Source organism: Saccostrea cucullata, unplaced genomic scaffold (genome assembly GCF_032062105.1).
Source record: "Saccostrea cucullata isolate Sc308-1 unplaced genomic scaffold, CSIRO_AGI_Scuc_v1 ctg1010, whole genome shotgun sequence".
Classification (NCBI taxonomy): Eukaryota; Metazoa; Mollusca; class Bivalvia; order Ostreida; family Ostreidae; genus Saccostrea; species Saccostrea cuccullata.
This window is the reverse complement of record NW_026940383.1, coordinates 57,591-79,533: the sequence shown is the minus strand read 5'-3', so window position 1 is coordinate 79,533 and position 21,943 is coordinate 57,591. Positions and strand designations below refer to the sequence as shown.

Sequence of the window (21,943 nt, the reverse complement as noted above, 5' to 3'; positions counted from 1 at the left end):
TTTAGAAAAGTTAAAATCAAGAATTTTTTACCATCAACAGTATCAAAATATATAATTTTCAACAGTTTAGTTAGTTAATCCTTACTATTGTTAACAAGGAGGCTTTTTGATATTATAGACAACTATCCTCTCTAAAAAAAAAAGTTTAGTTTCATATTACATAAAATAATTCTTAGAAGTAAATATAAAAAAAATTACGTAGTTTCTCTTTTTCAATATCTATATAGTCTTCGGAGACTAGATCTTCACATAATCTGTTGGAATTCTTTAGTTACTGATTATTTCATGTTCATATAAAGCAGAATTTATTTATAAAAACTAGGTAATAAGAAAATATATCCTTGTTGTGGCCTTTAACTTGACATTAAGAATTATTGACGACGTTTTATCTATTAATATTTCCATTTCTAAATTTTTTCTCTATGATAACCCTTTGAAAGTTTTTCCTGATAATTCTGCCGGATGTAAATTAGGCAGGTCGATAGGTCAGGAGCTATGGAGGCCTAATATGAAAATCTCGTGCGCATACTGAGTCTGACGCTAAGGAGGCCAAATTGTTGAAAATTCCGGCTGTTGTGTTCCTTTAATCTTGTAATTTAAATCTATGTCTTTTTTAAAGTCTAAATCAACAATTTTATTTCACAATGAAATGGAAATATAAGGAATCACTGTTTTATCTATTAACAATAGTTATTTCATTTTTAGATTATATTTTAAAAATAGTACATGCCAGTGAAGAAAACTACAGAGACTGCTTCATCTGTTTTATAGTCGAATGTTTTACTAACTATGGACATAAAAGTAATAGCATTCCTGCGTCGTCTGCATGTGGTGTTATCAATTTTTAAACAAGAAAGCCACAGGGTATAATTTAAACCTACAAGGATATCATAACACCGCTTAAAGCCAGTTTTTCGTTGAATCTATTATCATAATAATGTCCTTTTGTTTGTAAGTACAGTTTAATGTTAGGTCGTGTTTTGTCTGACTTGACTGATGTCATTTGTTAGGTCATTGCTTTTATACTAAAATTGACTACGGCATACACTGTACATCAGATCGATTTACATAGGAGTCAAGCTGGGATCAAATGATCAACAGGGAAAGCTCTCTTCTCCTAGGGCACCTGATCCAACCTTCGATGTGTCCAGGATGCATGTTTTATGTCCTGTTGCCGATTCGTTTTTGTTTTCTTGATTTATAAGAACGATCTTTCTTCTTAAACTTCACCCATTACAATGAAACAAGCATTAGTAGTTTTGTAAAGCATTCCAATTTAAGTGTACATGTAAGTGCAAAACGAGAATTAGAGAACAGTATAATAAAATAAACAGAAAATCAAAAGAAAATTGAATGTCAAGAACCGATGAATATGAACATTTCGCCATTTTATGACAAAACAGGAATGTGGAACATATTATAATTTTTACAAACTAAAATAAAAACGTTTTCAATAATAATGATAAGCTTTTTGTCGTGCTGGTATTTTAGGCAAACACAGTGAGTGGGTTCGAAATAATAAAAAAAAAAAACAAGAAATTATAAGTTTCTCCATTTATTTCGAAAGTGGTGACATACTGCTTGCTTACAATGATTATAAGGTAGAATTCTTTTTTATTATTCAACATTAAGGCAGACAAATTGATACGTCCCCTGTCAAGTGGTTCAACCTAAATCTGTGATTCCCCATTTCAAATCTTTTTAATCAGTAAAAGGTATTAAATATGAAAAAAAACGTAGAATATTTGCAACAAAAATCATTAGATATATTTTGAATACATCCATCCGAAAAAGGAAGAGCAGTCAACTATCATCAATAGTCCAAAGTAAACCCCAATGGTTACCGCCCCTCCATAGCCCAGGTATCTCGATATTGTTCTTGGATCCTCTGCGCATGATTTTTTGCGTATCTGGGACGACAAATTTGTTTTGTTTATTTTCAAAGTTCTTGACATTTCCTCGATCTTTTCTTGTAGTGCAAGCGAAGAAATAAAGTTGTCAGGGAATTGCGTGCAGATATATCCTAAAAGGGAATGAACAAAAAAGGCAAGTACTATTTCTATTCTTTTCTTTTTACGTGAAGATTTATTTGTTCAACCTTCCATGGAATCATCATTGTTCTTCGTGGAGGATAAATGTTCTTGAATTTCGTGGGTAACGTCTCCACGATCATTGACATATATACATCTATTTGATTTTTTAATGGTAAAATATGCAAGTTACCCACGAAATTACGTCCCCACAAAACAGTCATAATTTCCTTAGTTGCAAACATTGACCCCAACGAAAAATGATAATTCCACAGTATTTTGAATATATTATTTCATTTCTCCTGTTGCCGTGAATATTGCACTGGTAGGTGTGTAGCAATAATTCGACACAAAATATATATATTGTCTTGCAGAGGGGTCGATATATGGATTCATCAAATGAAGTACCAAAAACATAACATTATTAACCACAATAATTTGACCAAATGGCTGGATTGATGAAAGCATTACTGAGCGTCTGTCTATCATGATGGTAATTAAATGTCTTCTTCTAGATATACATCCACTAGCTACATGACTGTCCAGAAACATTTAAAAGTTTGCTAGATGATTTTATTATTTTTATTAAGCAGTTACTGTGAAGGTTTGCTTGCATTTCCCCTAAGTGTTCCAAATTGTGTACATTGTAAGAATAATCATTTTTTTCAACATAAATTACTCCGTAAATTTGTATTTTAAAATTTTTTCCTGAGTCTTTTTGAACAAAAGACTGAAGAAACTAAAATGTAATGAAAATCAAATATGTTCATTGTCCGGCGCAAAGGATAAGATCTGTCCCCATTTTTGGCCTCTCGTTCCTAGGGATTCTAACAACAATGCAATGGTTTATCATTAAACAATTTGCCAATTTGAACATATTTTATTGTATATACTTTAAAATTGATATTGAGCAAAAGTTCTTAAAATTGAATATGCCCTTTCCCTACATATGCATTATACCGAACATATTTACATGTCTGATTTCCTCCCTCTTTAAAAATGAAGATTGATTTTTTTAAGTTCTGAGGTACATAAATGGAACAGAAGGGTACAAAATATAATTCGAATTTTCTCGTTCTTATTCAATTTTTTTTAATTTTGTTTTGTACAATGTATTTTGTTTTAGAAAACACAGAGTACAAGCTTTTACTTATCAATGCTTTTACTCTAGTATAATATCAAAGAATTATAAAAATAAATTCCAAAATGTAATATTTCATTTCTTCCTTCTTTTGCTAAAAAAATTAAATATTACTTAACGTTTTCTTTCGCATACTTTTTCCAAAATATACAATTAGCTATTCTTAACTCGATTGTATTTTAAGGGAAGGCAACCGAAGATAAATTGTCTTCAACGTGACAATAAAATATTTAAAAATATCACAAATTCCTTACGATCTCCAGATGAGCACATCAATTGTTCACAGCTCTCTTCCTGATCAGCATCACCTTCACAGTCTCTGCCGCCATGCTGTGGGGTTGGAGAGTCACATAATCTGACACGCGTTCGATTACTCAAAGTGCAGTTGACCACAACACAGTCTGACCAAACACTCCAAGAAGACCAGAAACCATCCACTGAAGAATAGTTGTAATGCAAAGTGAATAACAGCCATAGAGTGGATTTCAAGGAAATTGCAATTTTGCCTATCTGTTCTTTTTGCATATCTAAGAATTAACAGTTATCATTAGAAGGATCGTTTTCTAGTTCTCTTTATAATCTTAATACCGCATGTTCATAAAAATTTATATTAAGGTAGACATCAAGTACCTGGACAATTTGGTAAATCACAGAGTTTCGTTTGCTCACTTGCACCCGTGCAATTCAAACCACCATTTGCTGGAGCAGGAGAATCACATGACCGGATACGGGTCTGCGTAAAGTTCCCGCAGGTGGCGCTGCAATAGGACCAGGAGGACCAGACCGACCACAAGCCATCAACTGAGTTAAGGATAAAATGTAACATATAGGGAATAACAGTCATAAAGGAAAACAGCATTCATAAAAGAAAATCCTTTTAAATTGTAACTTTACTTAACTGTTTCTTTCATTTGTCTATAAATTAATCATGGCATCTATATAAAAATGCTGCTATATATCATTGATATTTATTAAGTACCTGGACAACTCGGTAAATCACAGAATTTCGTTTGTTCCCCTTCACCTGAGCATTGTGCACCACCATTTGATGGAGGGGGAGAATCACATGACCGGATACGGGTCTGCGTAAAGCTCCCACAGGTGGCGCTGCAGGACGACCACCAGGACCATTTCGACCAATCACCGTCGATAGCATAACCTAGAAGATAGTTACAGGCCAGACGAATGTTAGATATACGTATATGTTGATGAAAGACATTTTGTAAAAATGAGGTGAATGAATGTGTACGAAAACTGTAAACAACGAAATAACGAATTGAATAATAAAATTGTCTTTTCTCCTATTTAAAATAATTCGTCTAAGGAATTACAAACCCTATATAATATCAATAACATCTTATTTTAATCTTTATTCTAGAATTCTTTAATTTTGAAGAAAAAAATTGATCATGGTAATCAATCAAATTGTATTTATATATTTTTTCATATCCGTGATTTTTGTAACGGATAGAAGGAGTATTTCTTTTTGGATAATTAAATAGCTTTTACGAACTTTGTGGGGGAAAAAGCATACGGTCGTTCAGCTGGTAAAAGATCAAATCATATTAAAAACAATATGTCAAAGTACAATTTATGTGCAGATACCAATAACGGTGTACATCAAGGTGCCATCTTAGGGTCATGACTTTTTAATTTGTTTTTAAATGATATTTTTATTCATCAAGATGTCAGTCTTATGCAACTTAATCTCACTGTCAAAAATAGATCGATAGTCTTATTATCACTCCGAAATAGGAAAGCATAACTATAAACTGATTAACAGAAAAATCTATGCAGGCAAATCCAAGTAAGGTTCAGCGCTTAGTTGTTTGAGGAAAACATTAGAAACCAGTTTTTATGTACGGTGAAGCTGAAATAGATTTAGAAGAGACTATGAAATAATAAATAATTGTTCTCACGGGGTTATCAGGATATTTGTCAAAAATAAAAAGATTACAATCTATCTTCTGAAATGAATGTACTATGAAATTTCAATTTTTGTTAAATTGTAATAAAAGCAATACTAGAAAAAAGTTAAAGGGCGAGCTCTAAGGTTTATCAATGTAGCTGTGATGGTCAATTGTGCATTTCTTACATATCAAGTCTGACTATACGAACAAAACTTTTCAAATTTTACGTAGATTAACGTCAGAAATATAATGGAATTTGTCAGTTTTCAGAAAACTATATAGATGTTTATTTTATACCCCGGTAGTAGTTATTCAACTATATTGGAACGAACTAACTAAAAATATCAGACTGGAAACAATATAAGAATTTTACACATCATTGGAGCGGAAAACAGAGATCTACCACATAGACAGAAATGAAATATATGGATATATTCAAGCTGAAAAGTCCATTTAACAATACAAATTTAAAGCAGAACATGGACCTCCAAAACATCAGAGGTGGAATCAGATGCCATGGAGGACTGAGCATCTCCTGCCGACCGGTCACACCCGCCGTGTATTCCTTGTCAACAGCAGTGTGTCCAGTTGTAAAGAGCAGTCTTAGTATCAATGTTTTCATAGTCTGGAAGAGAGAATATATTTCAGAGAAATAAAAGGGTGAGAAAAAAGGTTTACCTTCACATAAAAAATGTTTATGATCACTGCACTCCTTAGTACCAAACTTGAAGTTTCCCTCATACAGTCTGACACATTTGTCCGTGTCTTCATGGTCTGGTTCTTCATATCGCCAAGGAAGGTAAGTGGACACCTCACCATCAATCCAGTGGTACACATACGGGGACCCGGTGGAGTGTGTTCGAAGACCGATCCAAACTCCGTCTTGAAGGCTAGTGAAAAGAACAAATGATAGTTTAACTTGACAGGCATGAAATTATATTGCTTCTTTTCACATTCTTTTCCCACGTGAATGATGACTAAAGAGTCAATATGGATACATTTTCTTTGTCTGCTATGGAAAAATACTCCCATATTCATGACTGGTTTTCTTAAGCTTATTTTTTTCATTGGAAATGACAGTATAAAATATAATTTAAAGGACACAGCTTGCTTTCATAGGGCAGAACAAACAATTCTTTTAATCATATCCTGTTCCATCACTAAAACAGTCAATCCCTGTAAAGACTAAACTTCTGGCAAGCTAAGTCTTTTGTCGTCTTAAACCGTTTACAAATTACTATGGACTACTGGAAAGGGATATCCAATATATAAATTTAACTTTACTACTTCTAATACTTTACACAATTCAGATACGACTTATAAAACAAGTGATCTCTATATTGCATTTTCACATTGTGATGTAACAAACATGGAACAAAACGTTTCATTACAGATGGTATTTATAGAACATGTGTATAATGTGTGCTTAATTTTATTCTTATCTGAATTGTGATTTTGTAAATATAGAGATATATTGCTTCATTTCACATTCTTTTCCCACGTGAATGATGACTAAAGAGTAATGTAATTATGATTTACGAGGGGTGCATGATCAAAAAGTTTGCAAACTATCTCTATATTTACAAAATCACAATTCAGATAAGAATAAAATTAAGCACACATTATACACATGTTCTATAAATACCATCTGTAATGAAACGTTTTGTTCCATGTTTGTTACATCACAATGTGAAAATCACGACAATATAGAGATCACTTGTGACAAAAAAAAAACGGTTGCGTAAGTCGTACTCGGGAAACGAACGACAGTAAAGTATTAGAAGTAGTAAAGTTAAATTTATATATTGGATATCCCTTTCCAGTAGTCCATAGTAATTTGTAAACGGTTTAAGACGACAAAAGACTTAGCTTGCCAGAAGTTTAGTCTTTACAGGGATTGACTGTTTTGGTGATGGAACGGGATATGATTAAATGAATTGTTTGTTCTGCCCTATGAAAGCAAGCTGTGTCCTTTAAATTATATTTTATACTGTCATTTCCAATGAAAAAAATAAGCTTAAGAAAACCAGTCATGAATATGGGAGTATTTTTCCATAGCAGACAAAGAAAATGTATCCATATTGCCTAAAGTCTTTCAGAAAACGGTAATCTATATGTTCTTGGTCTCTTCTTTAAAATAATGTCAAATTTAATATAGGTATCGGGACTCCTTTTCAGATGATTTTTTAAAATTGAATTCCATGAAAATACTTTATTTCCTACATAATTCTACCAGAGCCGTAAAGTACAGGAAAAAGAAAGTTAAAGTGATTGTTACGTCATAATGGATCTAGCAATAAAAGGTTAGTCTAATGACATTTACTAGATCATGACCTCAAAAAATACAAAACAGAAAAAAAGCAAACACGGACCTCCAAATCATCAGAGGTGAGATCAGGTGCCATGGAGGAGTGAGCATGTCTTGCTGACCGGTCACACCTACCTTGTGCTTCCTGTTTTGATCGGGAAATGACAGAAAAATACATCGATAAGTCAGTGTCTGTTATAATGGCCTAACAATCAGTATAAAAATTGTCGGTCAGTATTTGTATCGATCATAGAACTTACAAAATGATGACTCAAAACAAGACTGTTGAAATTCTTGTTTCATCGACTTGTTTGTCAATGATTTAACTCATATCAAAAGTTGGTGATACGTCGAACATGCTCTTGCATATTGAATCAACTGAAAAAAGGAAATGGAGATAATGAACAGTATTCAATCTCAAAGTCCATAAAACAATACAAAATAGGAGCAGATCAAACACGGACCTCCAAAACATCAAGGGTGGGATCAGGTACCACGGAAGAGTGAGCATCCCCTGCTGACCGGTCAAACCCGCCGTGTACTCTTTCTCATGATCAGGAAATAACGGGCAAATCCATCGTCAATTCAGTGTAAAAATAATGGAGATATAAACTCTGTTTGCAGGTGATAAAGGTATATTGCTGTTTAATATAAATAAGGGAAGTTGACGATTCGATTGAAATCAAATTTATCATTAAAATTGATTATTAAAGTAACATTAAAGTCAAATTTCTTATAAAATCTTTTAATATGAAACAGATGTGACAGTCTCTGGGGTATATTTTATTTCAAGCTCACAGGGATATATAGCGTCGACGTAAGAATGGAAATAACCGGGACCGAAATGATTTTTTTTTTAAAGATAACTGATCGGTCTATATCCAGTAAATCTACATTGTTTAGTTACTTTTTGGTTTGAAGATAGGACTTAGCGGCCTCATACTGGGCGTCATTCTTTATACACACGAGCCTCATTCCCCTCGCCTCACAATCGGACCGTGCAGCATCCCAGCTCGTCTCGGAGGAACCAAAGTAAAAGCCTGGAAACAGCGGTAATACTGACAGATAACTATTGTACGACACACTCATAAAATGTATTGTAAAGCTAGGAAAAAACTAGTGAATAAAGAGTGTACATGATTATCGTACAGCTAAAGCTTCTTATAAAATAAAGCGTTCAGGCGTACATTTTAAAACATCATCAGATCAAAAAACAAAAGACTTCTAACATTTTTTTTTATAATGGCTTCAGCTTTTTACGTGAAACTTTCATTCATGTAACTTCAGAAGCATGGTCGTTTTATCTTCAAAAAGCGAATAACATAATAGTGAGCCAGTTACTAGAAGGTGTTCTCAGGACTCAAACATGAACAGAGTTGGGCTCAACATTATTTTATATTAATGATTTCAAGTATAATTTCAATAATTCTTGTATTAAAATTGTTTACGTTTCATATTCGTTACATTATATATATTATATATATTTCTTTGTACTTACCTGCTTCCACGGAGTAAAAGTAACATAAGATGGCTAGGTTAATTATATTGAAGTCTATCATTACACTGTAAAGTAAACCATCATACCCCAGGCTCCAATACCCCAGCAGCTGGCGACTAAAGATTTGACCTATGTCATCAGATCATTTATATTTGTGGACCAATAAAATAAATCAAATAAACCAAACACATAATATAACAATGTAAACAGAATAATCCTGTTTCATTAATATCCTTATTTCTTGCAATGTTAACACTAAGTGTTTTAATCGATATACCTTATAATTTTGTCCAAAACCTTTTAACATGCTTTTAAGTAAGAATCGAGTTCAAATTAGTTCATTGTTTTAAACAGCTGAGAAGAAAAGGGTATTTCATGTTCTGAGTCCAGAATCATTCTTTTGAAAATCATTAAAATTTTAAACGTTTACAGTTAAATGAACTTCAAGTATTAATGTTTTCATGATTTATATAATACAAATGCATTGTTATATTTCATATCTCCTCTTTTGATAAAACAAAGGTCCAATGAAAAGTTTTGCGTTTGCTGCGATTGTAGTACAATATAAAAAAATATTTATTAAAAAAAATCATAAACTTTGTAACGGAATACTAGTATATCTTGTTTATCAAAAAATCTTAAAGAAAAAGCGGTATGCGTGCACTAGAACCCATCAAAATGGTTTTAATTCAAAAAGTTTTTTGGTTATTACGGGGATTTCATAAATATCGTTTTCTCAACAATTCTTATATTCTTTGCTCGTACTCATGAACTGAGCAAATATAACTTGTTAAAGGATCGTATTTTTGGCTATTTATATAATAATTGTTAGCATCTAGTTTTTTAATTTGACGGCAAAATATTTCGTGTACATTTTTATCAATATTGATCACGGCTTGGGAGTAATGTCAGCATGAAATGCTTAACCCTACATGGCACCGGATCCCACCTCTTATGTTTCAGAGGTCAGTGTTTTTCCCTGCTGCTATTTTTGTATTGTTTCATGGACTTTTGATCTTGAATACATTTTGTTATCTCCATATGTTTCATGCTTACTCTTTGACTGCATAGAAATTCCGGGAATCGTGTTTTACGTCCTGTTAATATATTGATATATTTACATTTCCATGTGTATTAATTTCAAAATGACATGGAATAAAAAGATTAGGGTTTCAATTTGGAAAAATACACTAAGACCTAAATAGATTATACACGTGATACACGTAAACTAGAACATGAAATATAGATCATATTATAACCTCCTCTTTCTTAAAAAAAAGTTGGTTATAAAACATATAACATTTAATTTCTTTTCAAAACATTCAACGTCCAGTCAAAATGCACATCGTTTGTTATATTCAACTCCAATGTTTTTATTGCTCTTATCAAAATTGTGCCAGGGAGTAATTGAATGCCATTTTTGTTTGGCTGTACTGTCCTGACCGACTGGATGAAAATGACCTAACTTAAACTGTTTTACCCTTCAAGAAACAAAACAATTTTCCATACAATCCGTAAAAATGATTTTTTTTTTTTTTGGATACTTAAAATTTAAGAATTTAAAATCAAAAAGTGTTGATTTCATCAGCATTGCATTTAGATCTAGAGATGAGATACATGTATTTTTCTTCTGCAAAATATACTGCAGTGTAGTCCGTGGAATAGTTGCAAAGTAGTTTATTTATCCTCTTAGTTTTGAAAATATCCATCCGAAAAAGGAAGAACAATCGAATATCATCAGGAATCCAAAATAAACTCCAATGCATATCGCTGCTACGTAACCCATATACTTCGATGTTGGTCTTGCGTCCTCTGCGCATGATTTTTTGCGAATCTGCGATGACAAATTTGTTTTGTTGACTGTCAAAGCCTTGGATATGTTCTGGAGTTTTTCTTGCAGTGCCGATGAAGACATAAAGTTATCAGGAAAATGTGTACAGACATAACCTTAAAAAGAAATGAATCGAGAGAAAAAATAATATACATATGTGTAAGCAAGGAAGTATAAACTTGAACATTGTATGTAAGACGCTGGTATAAACAATGTTTTGAGCAGAGTTTCGTTTTATGTTTTCGAATGTACATAATTATTATATTCACTTTTTTATTCGTGTATTATTTTTATCAAAATAACAACCGACAATAAATAATCTGATAAGATGGAGAGATGAATATAAGCGTATTTTCATTTCAATTCTTAAAATGAAATACAATTTCCTTTTTGAATCGAATATTGCTAGTAATCTTAACCTTGTTCATATGAATTTAAGAATACATACAAGAAATATATGGATATAACGAAAAGTATTCCAACTCAAAACTCCAAAACAATACAAAAGAGTAGCAGAGCAAACACGGACCTCCGAAACATTAGAGATGGGATCAGGTGCCATGGAGAAGTGAGCATTCCCTACCGACCAATCACATCCGCCGAGTGCTCCTTGCTGTGATCGGAAAACAACGATTAAAATCCGTCATCATTTCAGTGTGTAAATAATGGACTAACGATTAGTATGTAAAACGTCAGTCAGCATTTTACTCAAAGAAAAATTTTATATGCTGACAGGTCATTGTATCAACCATAGAAATTACAAAATTATTACTTTAAACGAGACTGCTGATATTCTTGTGTTATCAAATTCTTTATCAATAATTTATGTCGTTTAGAAATTAAAAAAAATAATTACTTTGCCAAAAATTGCAGTGAAAGATCCCGAAAAACTGTCTGGATTAATATATCTTGAATTTTGTTTAATCAAGAAATTCTTCGATTAGAGATTGATTGATTAATTTCATTGTATGTTGTTTAATGTCCCTCTCGAGAATTATTCACTCATATGGAGACGCCACAACTTGGCCATGAAAAGCTACAAATTTTATCCTATGCTCAGGACCATATTGAGGAATCTTTTTGGTGCCAGCACCGTCTGGGACACGGCACCTTTGTTTGTACGGTGTCATCTGAAGAAACGGTCTCCACGTCCGGCGTTGTGATTCGAACCCGCGTCGTAAGGATCGACTCCTTTTTTGCGACTCTAGAGCAGACACTCTATTCAATAAGCCACGCGGGCGACTCGATGGAAAGAAATAAAAATTAGTGATCGATCATTAAAAAACTTCAACCAATACAATTCTGTGAGAGCAGGGCCTACAATGTGGACACCTGGAAATTCAAGGGGTGGGTCAGATGTCATAGAGAAAGAAAATCTACTGTCGACCGTCACACCCGCCTTGATCCCTTATATGGATATTGATCCGGAAAAAGGAATGAAATCGTTCGAAATATAATCCACTGATTTTCTTTCCATAAATTGTGAGAAAAAAATATAAGACAAATTTTTTGCTAATAAATTATTTGAGGGTAGCTCGATCTTTTTACGATCATGGATGGATCGACAGGGATGCTTCATCCCTGATGGCACCTGATACCATCTATGGTGCTTTCAGAGGCCTTTCAGAGGCCAACTTTATACGGCTCACAAATTATTTCATATTTGAATTATTACATATCGATGAAAAGATCTATTCCAAAAAATTATTCAATTGTGATAAAAGCATTGATTTTGAGCATAGATTCTGTTCAATATCTTCTCATTTCAAACCAAAATAGAATAAAATGTAACATTTAAGATCACAAAACATCCTTACTATCTCCAGATGAGCACATCAAATGTTCACAGCTCTCTTCTTGATTAGCATCACCTTCACAGTCTCTGCCGCCATGTTGTGGGGTTGGAGAGTCATATGATCTGACACGTGTTCGATTACTCAAAGTGCAGTTGATCATAAAACAGTCTGACCATTCACTCCAAGAAGACCAGAAACCATCTACTGATAAAGCAAGGTTAAAAAGAAAAGTGAAAAACAGTCATAAAGTGATTAACAGTTTAAAAGTCAATCTTTTTGTCCAACTTTTTTTCGATTAACGTTGAATTATGATTGATTGATTGTATATTGTTTAACGTCCCTCTCGAGAATTTGGAGACGCAACGTTGAATTATAGAATTATTTCAGTTTTCATTAACACCATCGTTTTCCATTTTTCTTAATTTTCTTTACTGCAACGTTATATTGAAATTAAGGTAGATTTCAGGTACCTGGACAACTCGGTATATCACAGAATTTCTTTTGTTCCCTTTCACCCGTGCAATCCACACCACCATTTGATGGAGGGGGAGAATCACATGACCGGATACGGGTCTGTGTGTGGTTTCCACAGGTGGCGCTGCAAAACGACCACGATGACCAGATCGACCATTCACCGTCGATGGCGTAATCTAGAAAATATTGTAGGAATGAAAAATTCATGAGTTAGTACCATTGGTGGTTGGATCTGCAGAATATTGTGATTAAAAAAAACCATTTTAGTGAAAGGTAGCAATTGAAACTTGTAGGAAACATGGTTTTTATTAATAATAGCAAGAAAAATGCATAATTTTTGAATCCGCCAATATATCGTCAATATATCTAATCATGAAAATTGTTACGCCTTTGGGTTTACACTGGATTATAGATTTTCCGTTTATTTGATCACGAAAAAGGACAAAAAGATGTAAGAGGTTGGCAGGGATGCTTCCTCCTGCATGACATCAAATCCACCTCTGTTTTCAGGGTTTTCTTTGGTCCCTGCTCATAGGTTGTAATGCTAAAATGAATTTATGAGTATGACCCCTCGTTTTCTACACATTTCATTGGAGCCCCGGCTGGAATTATAGGTTGACGTTTATTACAAAAAAAAAAGAAAACAGCTTTTCAAAAGAGAGTAAGGGTTTTCTGATAATATTGAAATGAAATGTTTCTTACATTGAATTGACAGTATTCTAGATCAAGGCTAATTGAAAATACATTTACCAGAATGCCAGGAAATCTAGTTTTGTAAATGTTCTATTTTAGAAAAATTGAATTATTTTGAGTTAACGAACAGTATTCCAACTCAAAAGTCCATAACGTAATACAAAATAGGAGAAGTGCAAACGCGGACCTCCAAAACATCAGATGTAGGATCAGGTGCCATGGAGGAGTGAGTATCCCCTGTCAACCGATCGCATCCGTAGAGTGCTCCATGTCATGATCGGAAAATAACGGAAAAATTCGTCGTCAACTCAGTGTATAAATAATGGACTAACAATTGGCATGAAATAAGTCAGTCAGCATTTGACTCAATGATAAACTGTATTTGCTGACAAGGTTATTGTATCGACCATTGAACTCATGAAATGAGACTTAAAATGAGACTGCTGATATTCTTGTTTCATCAACTTGTTTGTCAACAATTTGTCTCGTTTAAGAAATTGTACATACGTAGAGAATGTGCAGTTTGCATCAACTGAGAGATATAAACTCCGTATGCAGGTGATAAAGGTATATTGCTTTATAAGTAAGGGAAGTTGACGGATGGGAATTTAAAGTCATCACGTATATTATTGAGCTTGCTTGTCCGATTACTATTTTAAATATAAAGATATTAACAATATTCAAGGTCAACATCCTCGTTATGGATTACGGCTAATTCTATTTTTTCGCTTATTTACCGATCAATACGAGGAGCACACGGCGGGTGTGATCCGTAGGCAGGGGATGTTCACTCCGCCATGGCATTTGATTCAACCTCTCATGTTTAGGAGGTCTGCTTCATTTTTTGTATGTTATGAACTTTTGATCTTGAAAACTCATTGATATGTTCATATGTTTCATTTAAAGAGGTGTTCATCAAAAAAAATCTCTTCCAATTACGATTGATGAAAGGATTAATTCTTAGCATTTAATATCTTATTGCTTATTTGTGCTTGTGTGGTGTGTGTCTACCAGATAGAGACAGAATGATTTTACCTTCACATAAGAAATGCTTTTTAGAGCTGCATTCCATTGTGCCAAACCGTAAGGAATTAGAATACAGTCGGATACATTTGTCCGTCCTCTCGTCATCTGGTTCATCATCAGCCCACAGAAAGTAAGTGGAGACCTCGTGATCTATCCAGTGGTACACATACGGGGAACTGGTGGACCTTGTACGCAGGCCGATCCAGACTCCATCGTTAAGACTAGTTAAAGAAATATTCAATGCTGGAAAGGCTAAATGGAACGTTCAATCACTATAATTCATCGACAACTATAAATCAGTATGAAATAGTCCCTGCACTCAAATTTTCCAACAAATTGACAATGTTCCAAATTTCTTGGGGTGGTATCAAAATTATAGGACTAACAAGGGGTTTCGTACAATTTGTAAAAAACAATCCTTTTGTTCTCTACCCTCACCTTTGGTTCCTTAAGTAATCTTTGGCTGCCTGGTACAGAGATTCATTCTTCAGACACACGAGTCGCTTCCCCCTCTCCTCACACTCAGACTTGGCGTCGTCCCAGTTTTTCTCAGAAGAACCAAACAGAAATCCTTGACAGAAGATCCGTATTGTATAGAAACATACTGTAGAAACATCTTTGTTTGTAGGCGAACAATAGTTGTGAATTTCATGGATCACCCTACCCAGGAATTGTAATATTTTACGAACGTTTATTGTTAAATCTATTGATTCATTAAATTTATCGTATAAAATAGAAATATACGAAATTACATTCCCATAAACATTCCCATAATGCCCCCAAAAATTGAACTTAGGAATCAAAATAATTGTACAGTGGTGCTTTTTGTATAATTTTGAATTTATCCGTCAATTATTTGTGTCATTTAATGATAAATTTGTAAAATTGATCCATATCCAGTGTTTTTAAAAAATCAAATTCAATCATTTTGAAGATGAACTAATCATTTTTTCTTATTTTAAATTCAAGTGATTTTCTGCGTACATTTTTATATAAAATATAGATAAAGGTAATCTTCGGCAATATTGTTTAATGCAAAACAAAATGACACAATAACACAATTAGAATAATTTTAAAAATCAAAAATTATTTGTATATTTAACGATTCACACAATCAGCTTCAGTATTACAGTAAACAATACTCACATACCTGTGTCAACAAAGTTCAAAAAACAAACACCGATATAAACAAATTTAACGACATTTAAATTTATCATTACAGTTTTGTACCAGTTGATAATCCCCTGTATTGTCTTATTCTCCACGGTGAAGCGGTAGACCAAATGATAAAAACTAGGCCTTAATCTGTTTTAATCGGAAATTCATTTTTTTTCTCTCCAATCAAATATTTAAAAAAAAAACTCATAATAAATTACCTATATGTACGAAATCCATCCCGATGAGTCAAAAGGGATATTTGTTGCCAGCACATAATGCATTATCCACTTTATCTAAAAGCCTTTTAGCATGATCTCTAATGCTTTTGTTTTAACCATTGTGTATTTGGCTCTGGTAAAAAATATCTAATTTCTATTTGATATAGAAAACACTACTTTTTATCATTCTTACGAAATCCTATACAATGTAAATATTGCTATATAGTGAAATTGATGTAATAATCAATGCTTTTTGTATCTTATTCTGTTTCACTTTAGTTCTTCTGTATTAACAAAACTTCTTTTTGTGAATTTAAAATTTCAAACATTTACTCACGGGAGACTATATATATATATATATATATATATATATATATATATATATATATATATATATATATATATATATATATATATATATATATATATATATATGAATCTCATATGTAATTAATATTTTGTTTGTTGTTTACTTTACAATAGAACTTTCAATTTCTCAATGGTAGTTTTTCATTATTTACCAAGATCAGTTGAAAGCAGAGACATTCGTAACTCGATCTTCATTTATGCAATTCTTAAACTCATCATACATTTCGATAACGAACAAGCTTCACGAAGTTTATCAACGTGATTTGTTTATGAATTCTGAACCTGTCCTTCAAGTTCTACATAACCAACTACCTTAGCTTAAACTTTATGATGGATGTTTCTTCAATATTTGCATTGGTTTAATTGATAAAGAAGACAAAGAATTGTCAAGTGAGTTTATTTAACAATAACAATGAAAATTATAAATACAAAACAAAACAAAATATGATGAACACGTTAACATGACTTGGAGGATGTCAAATTGTTCCCTCTCCAGGCTCTCCTACATTGTCAACTTATTTATTTCACAAACATTCTCGCTTCACAAACACTAATGTGAATTTTATCTATATTTTCTTTGAGAAAATAACAAAATAAACTAAGATTTATCAGTTTAAATCAATGATCTTGTTTCAGCATATACTGAGGTTAAAATGTTCTATGTTTTTTTTTTTCGGATCAGTATATGGTCTGCTCACTCATATCCATTTTTTCATTAAGTTATGTTCCAACTCGATACCTGTTTTTTCTGATTTTTATCCCTATTATTGTATATGTAATATATCTATGTGAGGCCACCAAAGCAAGAGACACAAGCAAAACAGATATTGACTTCCAGTTTAAGTCTTTCCATCCATTTTACCTCGTAATCCACGACGTCATTGACTCGAATAAAACCAATGCCCTTGCCTCCCATTGAATCAGATCAAATCAATGTCCTTGCCTTTCTTTTTCCACCCACTGCCGTCCACTTTTGGTGCCTTCCCGCGTTTGTCGTACTTGTTGTCGTGCCCATGTACCATATCCCACTTATCAAGGCGCGTCATGTGATAGTACACGCCCATTTTTCTGGCTGCTCTACCCCAAAGCACCCTCCCGTGAGATGGTTCTGATCCGTTCTTTTCTTTGTCCTTACCTGTGGTCGTCTCTTTGTTTGGATCAAATGTTACTCTTTTTACTGGTTTGATTGATTGTTGAAGGTCCGGTCGTTTATCATCAGGGTTTAAATTTTGCCCACTTGAATTTACAGGGTTACTTGAATTTCCATTATTCAAACCATTTCCAGCAAAATTGTTTGGATGACCCAAATTTGAATGGTTTGGGTTGTTAGGGTTTCCTGTTGTTCCAGGTGGAATCCTATTGTAATTAGGAATATTATGCGATCCTGTATTTTTAGAGGGGTCATAAGGATGTGGATTATTCGAATTCCCAGTATTTGGATGTGTTCCAGGATGCATATGATTTGATTGGTTACCTGGATTACCACCTACGTCATTGCCTGGATAATTTTCGTTTGGATTTGCGGGTCCATTTTGTGGATAATTGTGAGGGTAGTTATGCGTTGCATTATTTCGATTTGTACCATTGTCCTGTCTACGAGCGTTAGGGAATGAACCTGTCGGTGCGCCTTGACCTGGACCAGAAGGTCCCTTGTTAGGATACGTTCCAGGAGGATTATTTCCTGTGTTATATCTTTCTGGATTTGAAACACTGTTCAGTTTCCCTTTATCTGGTGCAGTTGTGTACATCGGTACAGCAGGATAACCTTGAGATGGTACAGTATTTTTGGGGTGTTGACCTTGACTTGCTGTAGCAGATTGATTGTCATAAGGATTGCTGGGTCTCTCGTCACTGTAAGGGTCAAACCCGCTTGTGGGGTCATTTGGTCCAGCGTTCAAGACAGGGATATGTTCATTCAAATTTCCACCATTTGGATTTTGGTAACCCTGTAGACCTGGATTTGAACCTTGATTTGAATGAGGCTGGTAAATTCTCGGATTATAAGCGTTTGGGTTTGAAATACTCTGAAGATTTTCTTTTCCCGGATTATTCTGCTCCTCTGGTATTGGGTTATATTGATTTTGTGGTTGATTGTTTAATTTCACTGCGCGTCCTTTAGGAGGTTGTCTACTTGAACTGTAGCTTTTAGGCGGGCCTATTGCGCCACCTTTATTGGGAGCAGATTGTTTCACAGGCAATGGAGTATCCCAGTCACATCTGTCTTCAGGTTTTAACTGTGGGTAATCCTGGTAGTTGCTTGATAAAGAAGAGTTTGGATTTGGAGCCAAATTTGAATCATACGGATCTCTATTATTAATGGCACTGTTCTCAGAAGGAAGGTTAGCATTAGGATTTATATAAGAGTAGGGAGCCACAGTAGGGCAGCCATGTAAGTTTTTACCAAGTTCATCGGGGTTCATAGCAAAATTAGGATCCCTAGCACTTTCTGGATTTCTCATAGAATCATCGGGAGCATTAGAAAAGTAAGGATTTTCATTAGACGGATATCGGTTAGGTTTGTTCATTGAATACAAATTACTTCTGGGAATTGAAGGTTGTTTTCGCCCTCTATTCCCGCTAGGTTTGTTTGTTTCGTGATTGTTGTCATATGGATTATTCTGAGGTTCGCTCTCTTTGTCGCGGTTAGAGAGAGGTGGATTTCCACGTTGATTGTCATTTTGAGGTTTGATATGCTGAAATGGTAATGGATTTTGCGATCCTGGATTAATTGGTTTATATTCTGCAGTGTTTGTTTGATTGGGGTCATACTGTAGATTTGGTTTGTTATCAAAAAATGGATCATGTTTGTTATGTCGAGGAAGATTGCTGCGCTGTATTGGTACTTGACTAATCCCACTAGTCGCAGCTGGATTATTTCTATTGGTTGGATCACTTCCCCTAGCATTGGGAGGATATTCAGTTTTCGGTACACCTTGTGGATGTAATGAAATTGCTGTATTGCCGTAAGAATTTGGCGGATTTTGTAAATACCCGGGCTGTTTTCCCGAAGGTAGTCCTGTTTTTCTGTTGCTTGGTATTGCATTATAGTACATTGGAGGATTATTGTTACTATCATAACCCGGATTTGATATGTTGAGGTTTGGATATTGACTAGATTGCTCTGGATTTGGATAATTATTACGTCTTTCATCATTATTCATCATATATGGATCAAATTGACTTTGATCACCCTTTGTAGTTGGTTCAGTTTTACTTGAAGTAGGATTTTGGCCAGCTGCATTTTTATGGTTTGAATAAGGTAATTGCTGAGGAAATCCACCATGATTCAAATCATTCGAATTATTTAGTGGATTCTTCGAATTTGGATCATATCCCTCAAAATTACTATTGTGTGGATCAAAATATGGACCGCCCTCCCCGTTATATCTAGGATATAAAGAATCCGGATTATAGCCGTTCGTCATTGCTGCTGGGTTTTCTTGAATATTTGAAGAATAAGGATGAGTTCCGTTTTTAATTAATTCATTTGGATCACCTTTATTATTCCGTGGATTTTGACCTCGTCTTGCTGCTTCCATATTCTCGGAGTAGGGAATTGGATTTGAGTTATAATTTGGAAAGTGTTTGATTGGCCTTCTTTTGTTTCTGACCTTTCTTATTGTGACATCGTCTTCTGAATCATCCTCATCAACGTCCTCATCATAATGCTTTGGAAGGATGGGATCACCGGGGCCGAGAATATTACTCAGATCTGGTGAATTGTTTTCATTTTGGTGATTTTCTGAAGAATTTGGTTTATCAAGTGATCTTTGTTTTCCGTTCATGGAATTCTCGGGATGAGCATTTGATATACTAGCATAATTGGGTAGTGATTCCTGACTATATGGGTTGTCCCTGTTGGAGGACTGTGTTGGTTTACTTTCTTCTGGGTTAAAGTTTGTTGTTTTATTTTTTGCCATTTTATCAGGTAGAAATGAACCATTTTTCCTGTCATCCGTTTCATAAGGAATTAAGGGATCACCCGGACCTAGAACCTCTGTGGGATCCTTGTGTTTTACAGAATCATCCTTGTCTGGTCTGTTTGAATCATTTGGAAAAAGGCGTCTCTTTTTATATGGTTCCATCGGGTCTCCTGGTCCAAGTTTATAGGAGACTTTTTCTTCAGGTTCCTTTCCATTCTGTGAATTTTGATCTTGTATCGGCTGATTTGAATCTGCCATACGAGTTGGATCTATATAGTAATGATTGTTATGAACCACGTATGTTATTTGAGAATCCATGTTCTTTCTTAGCATTTCTTCCATAGCATCCTTGTCAATGCCATGATCGATTTCGTTTGGTGGATCTATGTACTGAACTCTATTTCTATCCCCTTCTTTCAAGTCTTTGTTATTAGGCACACTCCTCGTTTGAGCTTTAGAAGCAACCATTGGAGGATGTCCTTCTTTTTGTGACAACTTTGTTTTGGGTATCTTTGGTTTCTTGTTTTTGTTTGTGCTTTCTTCGCCTTCCTCCGTAGATAAGCTGTCATCGGTGTTGTCTGATCTACCTCGTTTTCTGTGGCGCTTTCTGTGTTTTCGAGGTCTTGTAGGATCATCGCTGGAATCCTTCTCATCTCCTTTCTTTCGACGTCGTCTTTTATTATAATCGTCTTCATCAGAGTAGCCCGTGTCTGTGGACGGATGACGCTTTCTACGTTTTCTATATTTCTTTTTTCGTCGTTGGCCGTTTGCATCCAGTTCACCAGTTTCATACTCACTTTCAATCTCAGATTCGTCACTTTCATTAAAATCTTTGTGTTTCGAGGATTTCTTTCTCTTTTTCCGTGCTTTAATATCCTTGTTGTCCGTACCAGGATTTTGATTCTCAGAATCATTTAATTTCACTCGAATTAAAGGTTGAACTTTGTTTTGTTTACGCAGCTTTTCTTCCGATTTATCACCTTCTTTGGGTTCTAAATTGTGATAAATAATGATAGGTTTTGTCTTCTTTTGCTTATTTGGACTATCATCAGACTCGTAGGAATCACTCTCATTGTCTTCCCCTTGTCGGTTATTTTCCTTTTTTCTACGGCGTTTTGATTTTCTTTTGGGATCTTGTCCGTCCGCAGAATATTCGCTACTGCCAGTTTCTTCATCAATCCTATTTCCGGTTTTCTTTTTAGGTCTTCTTTTCTTCTGCTTTGGAATTTCTTTAATCTGTATCATACGAGGTGAGAGCATTGACTCGGGGTCGTTTTTATTCAATTCATTTTCGGGTTCACTGCTGGATTGACTATCATCTGCTGATTCATTGGCGTTTCTTTTCTTTTTACGTCCCTTTGGATCCACTGTCTTACTTTTTGTTGTTTTGGGACTTGGGTTGATTTTGTTTTTTCTTATGTTGGGACGATTTTTAGGTTTAATATCTGTTCCAGATGAATTGCCATCTAAATAAAATTCAGACATGTCATCTTCGTCAACTTCACTATCTTTTGTGTGTTGATGATTAGGTTTCTTAAATACAGTCTTGTCCTTATTTCTAATTGGAC

The 21,943-nt window shown here is 34.2% G+C and overlaps 1 protein-coding gene across 2 annotated transcripts; it reads right to left on the bottom strand.

Moving 5' to 3' along the window:
* Positions 1–1,660: 1,660 nt before the first annotated feature.
* LOC134255312 (hemicentin-1-like) lies at positions 1,661–16,034 on the bottom strand. 2 transcript variants are annotated; one of them, XM_062737836.1, is made up of 11 exons: positions 15,858–16,034; positions 15,146–15,278; positions 14,717–14,928; positions 12,985–13,164; positions 12,536–12,718; positions 10,678–10,834; positions 5,760–5,971; positions 4,151–4,330; positions 3,802–3,972; positions 3,426–3,608; positions 1,661–2,023 (listed from the first exon to the last, which is right to left on the bottom strand). In XM_062737836.1, the coding sequence occupies exons 1-11, from the start codon at positions 15,922–15,924 to the stop codon at positions 1,761–1,763; spliced, it is 1,941 nt and encodes a 646-aa protein (XP_062593820.1). In that variant the 5' UTR covers positions 15,925–16,034; the 3' UTR covers positions 1,661–1,760. The 2 variants fall into 2 exon arrangements, with proteins under 2 accessions (XP_062593820.1, XP_062593821.1); XM_062737837.1 differs by lacking the exon at positions 3,802–3,972.
* Positions 16,035–21,943: the final 5,909 nt, after the last annotated feature.

Bases quoted from the DNA above. Each gene is read 5' to 3' on its own strand.
- LOC134255312 (XM_062737836.1), bottom strand. From the start codon at position 15,924: ATGATAAATTTAAATGTCGTTAAATTTGTTTATATCGGTGTTTGTTTT. The intron at 14,929-15,145 runs GTGAGGGTAGAG...TTCTTTAACTAG, and splicing joins GATTACTTAAGGAACCAAAG to TCTTAACGATGGAGTCTGGA. The intron at 13,165-14,716 runs GTAAAATCATTC...AATATTTTCTAG, and splicing joins AAAGCATTTCTTATGTGAAG to ATTACGCCATCGACGGTGAA.